Source organism: Schistosoma mansoni (genome assembly GCF_000237925.1).
Source record: "Schistosoma mansoni, WGS project CABG00000000 data, supercontig 0234, strain Puerto Rico, whole genome shotgun sequence".
Lineage (NCBI taxonomy): Eukaryota > Metazoa > Platyhelminthes > Trematoda > Strigeidida > Schistosomatidae > Schistosoma > Schistosoma mansoni.
The window spans coordinates 180,720-196,091 of NW_017386098.1; the positions used below are offsets into that span (position 1 = coordinate 180,720).

The 15,372-nt window shown below is 38.1% G+C and overlaps 1 protein-coding gene across 1 annotated transcript in view; it reads right to left on the bottom strand.

Annotated features, from left to right (window-relative positions):
• Smp_164770 (apg5-related) overlaps positions 1-15,372 on the bottom strand; it is a gene marked incomplete at its 5' end in the record, with an annotated part of 34,489 nt that overhangs the window by 9,195 nt on the left and 9,922 nt on the right. Inside the window, 4 exons of the mRNA XM_018792646.1 lie at positions 10,175-10,407; positions 11,637-11,760; positions 14,070-14,076; positions 14,340-14,639. Of these exons, the coding sequence (XP_018644312.1) occupies positions 10,175-10,407; positions 11,637-11,760; positions 14,070-14,076; positions 14,340-14,639 (664 nt within the window). The remainder of the gene's footprint in view (positions 1-10,174; positions 10,408-11,636; positions 11,761-14,069; positions 14,077-14,339; positions 14,640-15,372) is intronic.

The following is a 15,372-nucleotide window of genomic DNA, read 5'->3' on the forward strand; positions in this document are numbered from 1 at the left end:
TCACTCAGACCATTTTTATTTAACTACCAATGATGAAATTATATAAACATCACTGATTCTTGTTACTGATTGACTTTGCCATGACACCGCTACGATTCGGTATGCGTGTGTCTATTGTTCTCTTTGCAACTGACTAATATATTGTGTTATTGTAATAATTGTATTAATTTATACATTAAAAATGAATTATAATTGTTGGCTATATATATACCTGTTTTGATAACTATAGCCCGACTAAGACTCCGTGAGCGACAGTATGAGGACTTATTCAAGAAATCCACTCGCAGGTAATTACTTCATACAAAACGTACTCACTCTATACAATGTGAAATACTTTAATAGCAGGTTGACTCTAGACCTTAACTACGTTATGTGATGTCAGGAACATCACTGAAAAAGGGAAGCCATTGAAAAAATATTTTGCAGTCATACAGTTAATCATAAGTAGGGTTGTAAAGGTGAACCACACGAAATAATTTTTCATGGTTATCAAAACAGAGAAAAATACTACCAAACTACGACACAAAAGATTAAACTAAAAGTTGAATTAAAGAAAAAAACAAAGAAACTAATGGCGAGGTGCGTATACGTAACAGGAACCAACTTTTGATCATATTATAGTATACTTATTAATACTATTAGTTACCAATACTTAATCATTATAATGGACACTACAAGACATTGGCTTTCGATTTCCATGCAGATTGTCAGTGATTTCTGAAACCGATTTTTATATATCAGGTTAACTTCCGGAGGCTCATTTTGTGATTAATTTGGGTTTTCATTATAAAACTAATATGGTATTAACCTCTTCATTTCGATCTCTCCGTTGATTGAGGATTTGAACGTTTTTAGATCAACAATATCACATAGTATGTAATATTTATAAGACGGTGATAATTAAAACGGTAAAATGGATTCTTAATAATAGAATCCGTAGACTTTATCAGCGAGGAGAAATCAAACGCCTGGTGACCTATTCAGTGGACGCTTAACCTCTAGACCAGTGAGCCGGCATCCAACGATGTCAATGCCTGACTTTAACCAATTCACGATGTTGCTCGACCATCTATTGTTTTTGGTGGGTAACTGCTTCACACCCAGCATGGTTGAACTCAACTGCCCACGGATCCTCACTATAACTCCGAGACTCCCAGTGCTCCTAGGTTTTTAATGGTGGTCTAACACTGATCGGTTCATGATTGCAAGGAAATTGAACAATCCCCACAACCGCAAACTGAAGATATTAGGTTAGTTGACTCATTCTTCTTATCCTCTAGTTACTGTTTGTTAAGACCAACATTATTCCAACTTCCTTTTCAGGTCCCTCAAGAAATACCCTTCCACGGTGTGGGCAGCCGGGAAGTGATGTTAGCCCTCATACCCGTAACAGCACACGAGAACAAGTTGGTCACGTTCAAATCCTTCCTACACCTAATAACTCTCTTATCTCCACGACTAACCCTTCTCACGTCCTTTTATCACCTCGCACCGCTACGGCAAACGATTCGAGTACACGGAACGTTATTCCTGGTCTCCTGAAACCACGCTCTAAACTACATGTAGGAACTTTTAATGTCCGAACAATGTGCCAAATAGGACAACACGCTTCCTTAGCTAGGACTTTAGAATCTTATACCAACGATATGTGCTGCGTCTCCGAAACGCGCATATAGGATCCGAGTAGCGTCATTCATTCGACCTCACCATGTCATAATAAAGAACCAACTCGATTCACTCTTCGAGTATCTGGAAGCCCCGATGCTGCTTCCCGTGGCCTCGCTGGCGTAGATATAGCATTGAGTCTTAGGGCAGAACAGATAACGGCGATTGTCTGTTGCAGCTATGCTCAGATAACCGCCTGTTTCTTGCAAATACCAACTTTAAGCACAAGAAAAAACATCTTTTGACATGGCGACCTCCGAATTCGTCCCAACGCTGGACTCAAGTAGATCACATCGCTATCAGACACCGATGGAGGGGCTCGATGGAAGACTGTCACTCATTCTGGAGCACATGATTAGATTCAGATCATGCTCTAGTGCGAGCATGTATCTGTCTGCGTCTTACTGGACGTGAGAAAGACGCTGCAAGGAAGCCTATTAGGTTTCTACTTAATGATAGGCAAGCTAAGAATATAGGAGTAGGTTGGAGGAAAGCTAGGGGCCGCCAGACCAAGCCGTGGCACAAATCCATGAAGTCACTGACAAGTGGACTGAGACATGTTGGTAGGTGTAGACTACCTGGTTGGGATCCACGAGATGATAGCAATCGATGGTTAGAGACCTTGAATGACATGGCTCAAAATCGTTTGCAATGGCGAAGGTGCATCTACTCTTTGTGTTCTGCCGAATTCTAATCAGTTGAATTCTGCATGTCCCTATCTTTTTTCTCATCTCAAATTTATTTCACTGGATTATACTCCTTGAATAACATCTTCAAACCCTAATCTTCCGGATTACTGCTAATACTCTTACTACTTCTACCACCATGGGATTTGAATCAAAGGTGTGTGGTTGGTGACATCACACACGAATCCATAAGAAATATGAGGGACGAACAGGAACCACCAATGCCATTCTAGTCAATACCTATTACTGTAGGGACATCAACGAAGTTGAAATATGCAAAAATTATGCACGAGAAGAAATAGCTTATTTACATAAACCTGTTACCCCTCATGGGAGCATACGCCACCGCCAACTTGAAAGAAGAGAGACAGTGGACAACGCTGAGGTTGGAAATCCCAGGGACAGTTCGCTATGTCCACACAACCTCTCGCTTAACAGAGTCAAATGATGCCTTAAGGTTAAGGAATATCACTAAAGTCAAGGGTCTGTAAGTATGCTTGTGTTCTGAAATCTGATAAAGAGTGGATATTTGGACTACACATCCACGTACATATCTAAAACCGACCTGGCTTTCTCAGTTTCGCTGTTCACAAGCCGTATATAATCGTTACAAGAATATTAAGGCCTATATTTTAGACACCATTTTAGTCAAACTGATTCCTCTGTGATTATTATAAACTAAAACGATCAGTGACTGAGACCAGTCAAACGGAATTACTTCTGCTCCTCAAATCCTAGCTAAGATCTTAATCAACTTAAACACTAAAACTAGGGTTAAGTCATCAGGTCCTGCTGCTCTCCTTCGTTTTAGATCACCTAGGACATTCCAAACTTCATCAGGAGTTGAGAAAATTATGTAGATTTGCCATTCAGGTTGTTTGGAAATGGTGCGTAGTTGAAAAGTAGCTGGAGGCCAGTTGAATTACTCCTTAAAGTGTTTTACCCATAGATTCAGTCTCCTGGTTTGAGAGTAAATGATAATCACATCTTTTTCTAAGATATTCTCACTAACAAACGGAGTTTTAATACCTTTTTCCTTCATAGGTCTGAAAAGTTGTCTATGGCCACTGTCTTTTCCATCTTGTTTGTTTTCGTTAACCACCACTGCTCACGGTCACTGAGCACACTTTTCATTAGTTTTCGTCTGAGTTGTCGTCGGTCTTCATCGTTTTCCGAGCTTCTACACCTAAATCAATTCAGTAAATGTTACTGAAACCCACTTATCTTTCCTAACTTTTGGTACACGCTGTTAATGGTATCGCCGATGTTTGCATATCTTTCCAAGATTTTTCGGAATGAATTGTTTCACTAATTGTTCCTTGAATGTAACATTGACCTAATCATCTTCAATTTGATATCTGAAGGGTTCACCTGTTCCAACTTTCCTTATCAAGTAAGAGGGATAGAAATTAGTGCTCTCACTAGGACATGATTAGAGTTCAAGCATACACTCCATTAGAAGCAGCAGTATTCCGTCGAACATGCTAATCGTGATGTTGGAAGGCCGCAGGTTAGACAGTGTCTTTCTTTATCGTTACAATTCCTACTTTCTGTGAATATTCGGTTGTCTGAGAGAAATTACAGCATACAGTTGTCGACAACTGACTGTTAGGCTGGAACGCCACAACACCAAAATGAAGTCGGAAGTAAATGAACGCAAATGGGAAATTAATGAGAAAGATATAAGTGAACAGTGATGCAAATAAATAATAAGTTGCTTACGGCCAAGCCAATAATAGTGAGTATCTAAGTTATATTGTGACCGACTTTTAAGCTGACAGTAATTCTCCAAATATCAATTCCTATGATTTTGCGAATTATTATTGTCGGAAAATCGATATTTCTATACACAATTCGGACAAATAGAAAACGACTTCATAAAATGATGATCGGCTTACCTACTGCACTTCGTTACTTACGTCTATAACCCTTCGTGAGAGCATACACCGCCGACAAGGATTCTCCAACCAACTCTGTCCTGGGCAATCTTTTTCAGTTCTTTCCAATAGCTATTCATTCTTTTGATGCTTGTCTCCGATTTCCAAAGCAATGTGTTCCCTCATCTTCTTCATTCCGTTTTACCTTCAGGGTTTCAAGTTAGGGCTAGCCTCGTGACGCAGTTTGGTGATTTCCGTAATGTATGTCCTATCCACCTTCAGCATCTTTTCCCAATTTCCTCCTCAACTGGAAGTTGGTTTGTTCTCTCCCATAGTAGGTTGTTGCTGATAGTATCTTGCGTAGAAAATTGTTTATAAATAATGTCATGGTTTTTGTCTCTGTCAATTATCACGTGACAATGTCACTGATAAAAATACCAACCTTGTCCCTGCATTATTTCGATGGTGGGTCAAACAGCGCTAGCAATCTTGAGTCAACTATTTATTTATTTATTTAAACACATAAATATTGGTACAAGGAAGCACCAGATAAATATGCGCCTCACAAATCTCATTCGATTTGTGTGAGGGCTGTGATACTGCCCAGGTGCCCAGACTGAAGCAGGTGGTTTTCTTAGGGGGCCACACTAGGAGCCTTTGACCTAAAGGTCTAGTCGACAAGGCAGTGGAGCGTCGTGAGGAGATGCAGTCCCATGGTAGCCGGTGACCAACAGTTGGTTCATACGCCATTCGTTCCTTCAGGATACTGGAGCCCATGTGCACCATTGGTTTGGAATTAAGGTTTTCCAACTCCCCTAGGTGGACTCGCCTTGTCCACCAACCCGGTTAAAGCGCCGGACATTCGCTTTTCGTCCTCTCACTTTTGTGAACAACACCCCCGCCACGAGTCAACACTGGGTCCGTAATGATAATCTGTATGGCAGCTTCTCGCCTAGCCCAGGCTGTTCAGCTCAAAACACAACTATTAGTCTTCTCTGTAAAAATTTTATATTTCAAACATGCCCAGACGAGATAGCATCACACCATAAAATGAAAAATAATTATTATACAAGATCAAGCCAAAAGTGGCTGTGAGTATAGGAAACTGTAACTAATAGATAGGGAATAAATTATGAATGGCAAATCATATAACAGTATCTAATATGTCAAATTAAAGTTTATAAGGCAAGGAATATATATATATATATAATTTAGTTACTTAATAATCATTCAATAAGAATATATGTAATAAGAGCCCATAATTAATTCTTAGCAGTTACCATTCATCTGTTCTTCATTCAGATGCTACAAATACCTGTACTTTTTGATAATGGTTGTAGTAGTTCTTCACATTCCAGGTCTGTACAGTAAAAAACTGTCTTGACGTCTGTATTGAAGATTGTGACTGAAGTTGGCTGACAGTTATTTCAAGCTCCATATTATTGCGTCCTTGATCTGTCAACCCAATAATATACAGGAGAACAATTGTCTCGATCTAGGTTAATGTCTTAATACGATAGGCTAACTGGTCCAACCTTGAGGCTAGAAATGCGTGAGTCCGATTGGAGACTAACTGCCTCCGGAAGAGAGACCAAAACTGTTCTATCACCTGATTGGTTGACAAGAGAGCAAGAGAGAAGATGAGTCATTTGGAACTCCGCTCGAGTTATTTCCGACTCCCAATTCGGATTAGTGTGAAAAGATGCATAAATAAATAGATGATTAACATAGCCACAACGCACGAACAATGAAAAAAATACGATATTTTACAAACTTGGAATTAGGTGAAATAACATCCTCAAAAGTAGCTTCTGTTGTTTCTCTGTTCATATCACATATATTCTTCAATAGTAGGAATTCTGCCCTTGCTTTGCAAATCCGTGCATTTACATCTGCATCAGATCCTTTGTTTACCAATGATTCTGTCCGTGTACGTGAAGCTTTCCACCTCTTTCAGAGCTTCTCCACCAAGTGTGATTTGGTTGTTGTTCGTTGTTATATTTCAGGATTTTGCTATATCCTTTGTGGATGTATTGTGTCCGAAATTTGACACTGATACACGATGAGCTAAGCGCTAACCCTCAACTGATTACTTGAGCGAGAAAGTATACTGGGCTATCGAATGAAATGCAAAAATACCCATTTATATATATACAACTCTACCTCTTATAAAATTAATTGATGTATTAGCCAATGAGATTAACTTGCCCTTTAGGTCACTTCTGACTGCCATCGATTAACTCTCTCATTAAGTTCTGATTGGTTTACCATATCAATATGTTGAGGCCTACAGTTTCTGCTGCACTAGCTGTCTTCATCTGCATTTGTTAATCTGTACGGAAAAGAGTAGCGCTAATCACAATACCTGTACTACTAAAAAAATGCTGAGGTCATTCAGATCTGTGCCTTTTTAGATAGTAGGGTAGATGCTCTAGCCAATGAGCTAAGCCTAGATGGAAAACCTAAAATAGTATATTTGAGGACTGAATAATAAATCGTCGCTGCCACGCAAAAACGTTGGTATAGAGCTTCATTCATTAGATTTTTCCTCTGCTAAAATCAGGGTATTGACGGTCAAAGGATTACCGCCAGTGTACAGAACTGTGTTAACGGTACGTCAGATTAAGTCTTGGTCTTGGATGTACACGAGACAAAGGAGGTAAGAACAAGGAAAGTGAGTAAGTAAGTACTTTATTGGTGTGGATGCTGTTCGGACCCCATGACGAAACCTCGTATGAGCAACCGTGTACCTAATTACCACTCATCTGAGGAGGGATTAGAGGATATGTTTGAACGACTATACGCAACTGACTTTAAAGACCCGTTCAGTCGCACTATTTCAATGTCTGTCGTGGATCGCATAGCACTCGAGGCTATATCAAGGTCAGTGCAAGTATTAGACGGACATTATCAAATACGAGCTACTTGATAATAATAGATTAGAAAAACGTAAACCTAGCTGTTTGAAAGGTCGACTTAGTCAGGATGTGAAGTTGCTTCAAGATTATGCTAGCGCCATGATTTGATAATACGAAACCGGATTATACCGAAAAGGTAAAGGATAACCACGCTGATGGAAGAATTTGGTATCTTCCTCACGATTCTATCTTCCACTTCAAGAAGCTTAAGAGTTAAAAATATTGTTCTATTGTGCAGCTCAGTACGCCGGGATATTTATAACAAGAATCTTTATTCTAGACATGATCTAGTCAATAACTTAGTAGATGTCTTCACCAGGTTTAGGAGACGAAAATAGGTCTTACGGCCGACATTGAAGTTATGTCCCATCAAGTAGGAGTTCCGCCACATGACTGAAACGCTCTTGGACATTTGTGGTGGCCAAGAGTAGACTTAGAAAAGAAGTCAGAGGTGTATAAAGTGATAACCCATTTGTTCGGAACAACCTAATCACCGTGCTGCGCCACATTCGCCTTGTAGAATACAACTTTCGATAATCAGGAAACGTCCTGCAGCTGTATCACGTAAGCAGATAAGAAACATTTTTAAATAGTCGATTTATTGACGGGAGTGGATACTATGGAAGAAGCCTGTTAGCAGAATATGGATTGGATTAAAGTAAATTTCGTGCAAAATTTTGTTGGAGCACGCTGATTGGCTAATTCTTATCCGATCAGCGCTGGTGGATATTTGGAGAAGACTGAAATCTTCTTGCGTAAATCATGAATACAATAATGTTTTTCATATTGTAATTCCTACTTCCATCTAACCTTGTTATTTAGAATATAATTTCGTACCTGTTCAACCGTGTTCTGAGCGCTTGACGAGTGAAGTAGTGTCCAAGAATACTAAGCAATAGGAATAGCTGGGTCGTAATGAAAGAAATTACAACAAAGCCAGATAAACACATCCACAATTTTAAAAAAATGAGATTGGGGGGATTAGTAACAGTGTTGAAGTGACGGACTTCATTTTGAGGGAAGACTGTATATTAACGTTTGTGAGTCCAATGAAGTGAGTAAACAAACCCTGAAAATAGAGAGTGGAACGTCCGAATGGATGAATTATGTTTTGAGGTCCATACGTTTCACGAAAACCCGACCGCAAGAACTATTTTGTCGTATTCAGCATCTATTTTTGACCCGGTCGGGTTTATAGCTACAATAATATTACTGGCCAAAGTGATCCTACAGTATAACTGTCGACAAAAACTAGACTGGGACGTCGAGTTACCCATGGTTTGTCAGACAAAATGGAATTTTTGGTGAAGACATATAAAATGGTTGAATGAATAACGAATACCGAGATGTTTAAGCCCAGAAAGTGAACCATTATATGCTTAGATTCAGTTTAGCCGATGTTATCTATATAGAACCTATGCCATCCTCCCAAACAATAGCACCGTTATCAGAATGCTGGATGGAGGGCCCACTCACTACATTTCCACTCAGTAAACATGGATTACTTCGGGCCATTCTATACCAAACGAGTAATAGCCGTTGAGAAACGTTACAGCTTCTTGTTCACTTGTTTGACTACCAGAGTCGTCCATATTGAAATGGCATATTCTTTAGACCCGAATTCATTTCCATGTGCATTATCAAGGTTCATTGTCAAAAGAAGCCCGAAGCGCATTTTTAGCGACAACGGTTCAAATTTCAGAGGCGCAGATGCTAGTTTGAAGCAGATTAAATGCTCTTGAGATCAAAACAAGATAGAAAACAACCTTAAAGAACGTGGATGTGAATGGCATTTTAACCCACCTAGGGCAAGCCGTCGACGTGGAGTGCGGAAGCATATCAAAAGATCAACCAGAAGAATTCTAATGGCACTTCTACTCCAAAATATACTGACTGATGAAACTTTGCAAACGTTCTTGGCCGAGGTTGAAAAAATATTGAAGAACAGACCACATGTAAAATTGATGGATGATTCCGGCGTCCTAGAGGCTCTTACTCCGAATAAGTTGTTGATATATAAACGGATATCACTCGACCAAACTTCAGCTGATAGGGGTTTATTGTATAATAAAAGATGGAAAGAAGCGCAGAGGTTAACTACCGTGTTTTAGAACAGATGGATATGAGAATATCTGCCTACCCTTCAAGCAAAGGACAAACAGTTGGACATACGAGAAATTTACAACCAAGTGACTGAGTATTCGTTAGGAATATTGAATCAAGTAGGAATTTATGGCCTAGAGCTATTGTCGACCAAGTAAGCTACGGCCCTGACAATCAAGTTCGAACAGTAAAGTTGAGGGCCGCAACCGAAGAAATTGTTCAGGATGTAAGAAACTAATGCTTACTTGAAGGAGCCAGTTCGTTAACGACGATGACCGAGGACAATGGAGGTGGTGAGTGTTTCGGCGAGGGATGTTAGGTGTTATCAATAAACGAACGCACCAATGACAAAATTAAACATCCATCACCATCTAGACTATCTTTAACATTGCATGACTACACTTTGTTTATTCACCAATCACGTCTTCCACGTTTATCATAAACGATATTAAGTTTTGTTTACTCATTTCCCTTATCCTCTAGTTACTGTTTGATATGTTATTTATATCACTCTTTTTCCCTGTTCAATAGACTGTAATAATTGTTTTTGTATGCTAACAGTATTAATTTACGTTTTACAGACAGATAAACTTTACCAAGCCAAATAGCTTACTTGTTGTGACTTTGGCCAAACTAAGTGTCTCAGTGTTCGACAGTCCGGGGATCAGCTTATAATTGCGTCTTTAGAAAATTAATTCCTACACCAAAACTAAAATGAAGTCATACTTCCCTAGATCGCCAAATGTTACAAGTACCTATACATCTTGAAACGAAAGTAGTTGGTTTGGTTAAGGACAATCGGAAATTGTGTATTAATTGGAGTTTTGATGACTCTGGTGCACTCAGTTAAAATGATTCGCAAGTCAATTTTGCGGTTTAACTAGTAGCAAATAAGGTAGCAGATGATTTTAACAATAGTTCATACCATTTCAAGGGTTGATGAGCATATTCAAGCCAAAATTCGTGTACTAAAGGATGCTGTTTGAAAGTATCAATCTGATCGGATTGTGCATATTGCATTTCATGTTCTAATTTGCCCCGAGTCTCAGAAGTCATATCTTTGGATGCAGTCTTGAGTGCACATTCAGAAAACTGACTGAATTGTCTTATAACTTTTTCAGTAACCAGTGGGAAATAAGAAACACGAGGAAGGAACATCTATAGGAGAGAGAAATTATTTCAAGACAAAAATATTTATATAAATTATGTTTACTGAGACGAAGTACTAAAAAGTCAAGTAACAACTATCAGAGCTGACGTTCACAAATTATATACTGATAAGGATTTACTGGCATGCACTGCTGTAGATAAAATAGATTCATTTTTTGGTGGATATTAGCTTATGTAATATTTCTGGTGTAATAGAATAAGGATGTTGTAAGGACAAAATGAGGCCTGGAAAAATTCAGTCCAAGTAATAACATAACCAAGATCAATATTGTTCAGTCGCTAGGTAAAGTTTACTGTTCAGGAAGAATGTGATACAAATCAGGGCAAGATAGTAGTTGGCTACTCAGTTAAGGCATGTTTGATAACGGCCGTAGCTGTTCGGATTCATGATATCTAAAACCGTATTTTGAGTTGACATTCGATATAGCTGGGTTGCGAAAAACGGGAAATCTGATAATGTTTTGCACCAATACACTAATTTATAAAATTGGTCAGGAAATCAATTATTAAAAGCTAATAACTGTGGTGTGTGCTACTGATGTCGACAGATGTAAGTAGTATGTATCGTCAATGGAAATTGAAATGCCGGGGTGTGGAACGTTAAGAAGATCAAAGGAAAGAGAACGAGAACAGAGAATGATTTCTTTGAAAACGAGAGAACTATGAAGTCTGTGACAATTGATTGACATTTTGCAAGTGAAGTATTTACTGTATGGTTCTCAGATTTTACTAAGATGTTCTGTAATTTTGTATTCAAATGCAACCGATTGTTCCCCCTTGTGTTGTCATTCACTACAATAACGAAAAATAAAATTTCCTTCTAACAACTTCAAGTATATATATATATATATATATATATATGGCATCTTATCACAGTGAAAAATAGAAATCCATAAGTAAAAAACGCGACTTAATAAATAGACTACAGAGTACTTATATTAGCTTTTTGATTATAGTGTAAAACTCTTGTTTAAGAGTTTCAAATATTTTCACCTTAAATAAAGAGAACCAACCGCTGAAGATATATAAACCAAAGATTTACTTTCACACGAAAGTTTGTTTTGAGCCTTTATTTCATATACTTACAGTGAACTGTCTTAGAACGAAAGACTTCACAAAGATTGTTTACTACAGTTATTTACATGAAACCGGTTAAAGTACGCTTTGTCGCTTACAAATGATAAATCAGTCTGAGAAATAACATTTTATAAACTCACATAAATAGGCGGAGGCGCATGATCTTCATGTGCTAAATCCTCTAGTGCCAGCGTAAAGCAAGCAGGAACTTTACCCTCCCAAACACGTTTCAAAATATTTGAATCTGTCATACAAGCGATGCAGCTGAAAAAAATTAATAATACTGAAGTAATGTAATACTACTGATAATAAAACAAAGCACAAGTTTTATGAAGCTATACACACAAGAGGTGCGCAATTAACCAAAAATTGAAAGGCTATCTGACTATTTTCTTCAGACACACAAACTGATATGTTGTGTTTAAAGTATTTCAGATTTACTTCCCTTATGATATTATGATGAAAGTAGCTTAATAGTTAAGGCCTTTAACTTCTAGCCACTAATCCCCAGTTTAGAGTCCCACCCAACCTACTTCAGTCTAAAGAGCCAGATGCCCTCATACTTAGAGTGTGGCTTATAGCCCAGTACCTGGTAAACGAGCTAATTTTATTTTAAAGAGAAACATTTACAAGAATTGTCCCACAACAAATAAATTAAAACACACTTCTGTCTGGAAAATTCTGCATTTAATGAGATGTGACAGAAACTGTAGATGGGCTGAAATGTTTACATGGAAGATTTCAGTCCGTTTATTAGGCCATAAACTGGGTGCCACATAATTCATGATTGACTGAGTAGTAAACAGAAAAGCATATTTGCATCGCTAACATGAAACTGAACATTAGTACATGGCTATAACACTTAAGTCATTTCTGGTGAACATTACTTACGTTCATGACTACATTCCAAATGACTTCTTACACTAGTTTAAATTTGTTATTTAGAACAACATTAAATGAGGTCTTAGTAAGAAGTGTGAAGGTCACGTAATCCTGATCGCATAAATTTCAAAAACGTTTGCACACCTAAGTGGCAAAATAACACCGTTCCAAATATGAGACAATAATTAGTTCTACGCGGTATTGGTATTGCAAACATAATTTACGGAAAATCTCGGTAACCGTAAAAGGCAGTTTTATTTATTCATCGGAAATACTGTTTACTGAGCAACAAATGTCTGAACAAACGTACATAATTACTTACGCCTATTATCCCTCGTGGTGGAGCATAGACTGCACACCAGCATTCTTCATCCAACCCTGTCCTGAGAAATCCTTTCCCGTTAACATTCATCCTTTTCATATCTGCTTCTGTTTCCCGGCGTAACGTGTTCTTTGGACTTCGTCTTTTCCGCTTCCCTTCTGGATTCCAAGTGAGAGCTTGCCTCGTGATGCAGTTTGGTGATCTCCTTAATGTATGTCATATCCACTTCCAACGTCTTTTCCTAATTTCCTCTTCAGCTGGAAGCTGGTTTGTCCTCTCTCACAAAACGCTGTTGCTGATAGTATCCGTGGAGTGTTTTGCGTAAACAACTGTTTATAAATACTTGTACCTTCACATTTCAGCTCCGTACTTATGACTGTCTTGACGTTCGTATTGAAGATTCTCACTTTGAAGTTAGTTGAGAGTTGTTTGAAGTTCCATATGTTTTTCAATTGTAGAAATGCGGTCCTTGCTTTGCCAATCCTCGCCTTTACATCTCCATCCGATCCTCCTTGTTTATCAATGATGCTCCCCAGGTACGTGAATGTTTCCACCTCTTCCAGAGTTTCGCCAACAAGTGTGATTGGGTTGGTGTTCTCCGTGTTGTATTTGAGAATCTTGCTTTTTCGTTTGTGTATGTTGAGGCCTATTGATGCAGAGGCTGCTGCTACATTTGTTGTCTTCGTCTGTATTTGCTCGTATGTATGAGATAGGAGGGCTAGGTCATCTGCGAAGTCCAAATTGTCTAATTGGTTCTGAGATGTTCACTGTATTCCGTGTTTCCCCTCAGATGTCGAGGTCTTCATAATCCAGTCAATCACCAGAAGAAAGAGGAAGGGGGAAAGTAGGCAACCTTGTCTGAGTCCAGTCCTTACCGGCAATGTATTTGTCAGCTGTCCTCCATGCACGATGTCGCACTGTAGTCCGTCGTATGAGTTCCGGATAATGTTGACAATCTTCTCAGGAACTCCATAGTGTCGAACATACATACTACTGATTGGATTCAAGTTGGGTGCATTAGGGCTTGCGGCATCATCAACAGAAAGTCAAGAAACAAGGAAAGATATGTAGTTTGACCATGCCTAAACCATTTGGGAAATAAAAAATTGTTGCTTATCCAAATGAAAAATATTTCACCATTCGTTTCAATCAATTTCATCGCAAAAACTTAATTGTAGTGCATTGTTCCGCATACGAAAGGACATGGTTTCAGTCGCGCTGCGTTCTAATTGGTCGTGCTTATATGGTAAGATATAATAATAATTTCCTGGGTGAAAGTAAGCTATGATTCTCCTCTAGAATAAGTGCTTCTACATAGTGCAAAAATGAATGGAAACAGCATACAATAAAAATCAAAATTGTCAAGTACCATAAGGCTAAAACGTAAAAATGAATATAAAAGTATTTTATTGAACAAAATAAGGTACAAAGTCTTTAAAATCAATATCTCAAAGGTGTCAACGTGGAGAGCGTGAATACCTTCCAAACGTACTCGCTCCTTCCGCAAATTTAAAATAAAGTGTTCGGTTCATAACTCCAACCCATTGATCTCACACATAGCATGAATGGAATGAGATCTGTTTCACTTGACCAAACGTGCAAGGTTAAACGTCAATATTGCTATGTGAGTCATCACTACTTTCATAGGTCACAAGTTCGACAGAACTATCTGTCACGTGATTACAAAATAGATTGGGAGTTGAAAGAGTGAATTCATTTTCTTCAATTCCAGAGTCTCCACACTTGTTAATTAGTTTTTTACTCTTACAAGGACGATAGATAACCGAATCCATCGACATCCTTGGAGTCTTTTTTAACGTTGATGTAGTTGACTTTTTGATATTATCAGCTTTCGATGCACTTTTGGTCTTAGAAGCTGGCACATGTGAATTTCTATTACGAATGAGAGACATAGGATTCAAAGGATTTGCGGTTATATCTGAAGGTTAAAAAAAAGGTTGAAATCACAGTACACCAAATACTTACAAAGTTGAGGATTGTCATAAGTGAAACGAACTTTAACTGTTCTAAGGTGCATGTAAATTTCGAAACCACCTGCCAAAACTTATGTGGAACAAAGGAAATTTCATGATTTACTTAACTTTCGTGACCTCATTATCAAACTATGAACAGATAGATATATAATTATACAATTATTTACCCGTTAATGGGACGAAATTTATAAAAATGAGTTTGGGATTGCAATCTAGACTATTTATAGCGATATTTTTGTAAAAATAGGTATCACGCAGCTGCAATATCATATAAACTGGTTGGTGTTGAATTGAGTAGTAAAAACATTAAAAGTGATAGTCGATAGGGATAACTTTGATAATCGGGTCTAATGTGACGAAGAAGAGATGTTTATGGTCACGGAGAGCCGTTTATAATCAGCACTAAAATTTATTTTACGCCAAGTACTGTACTATATTGTGGACCCGACACAATAATGTAAAAACTCGGCCACACTAAATAAGGTACGGATATCCTAATAGGATCTTTAAATTAAACATCAATTGTTGCTTACAATTTAGTACAGGAACAAATAATTGGTGACAGAATTATGTTTAACTAAAGTTTACTCTTAAACTCCACAAAGTGAAGTAGATAAGATCAAATCTCAACCTCTAGCCTAATGGTTATAAATTATGTTTGTCTAACACTGATGTGAA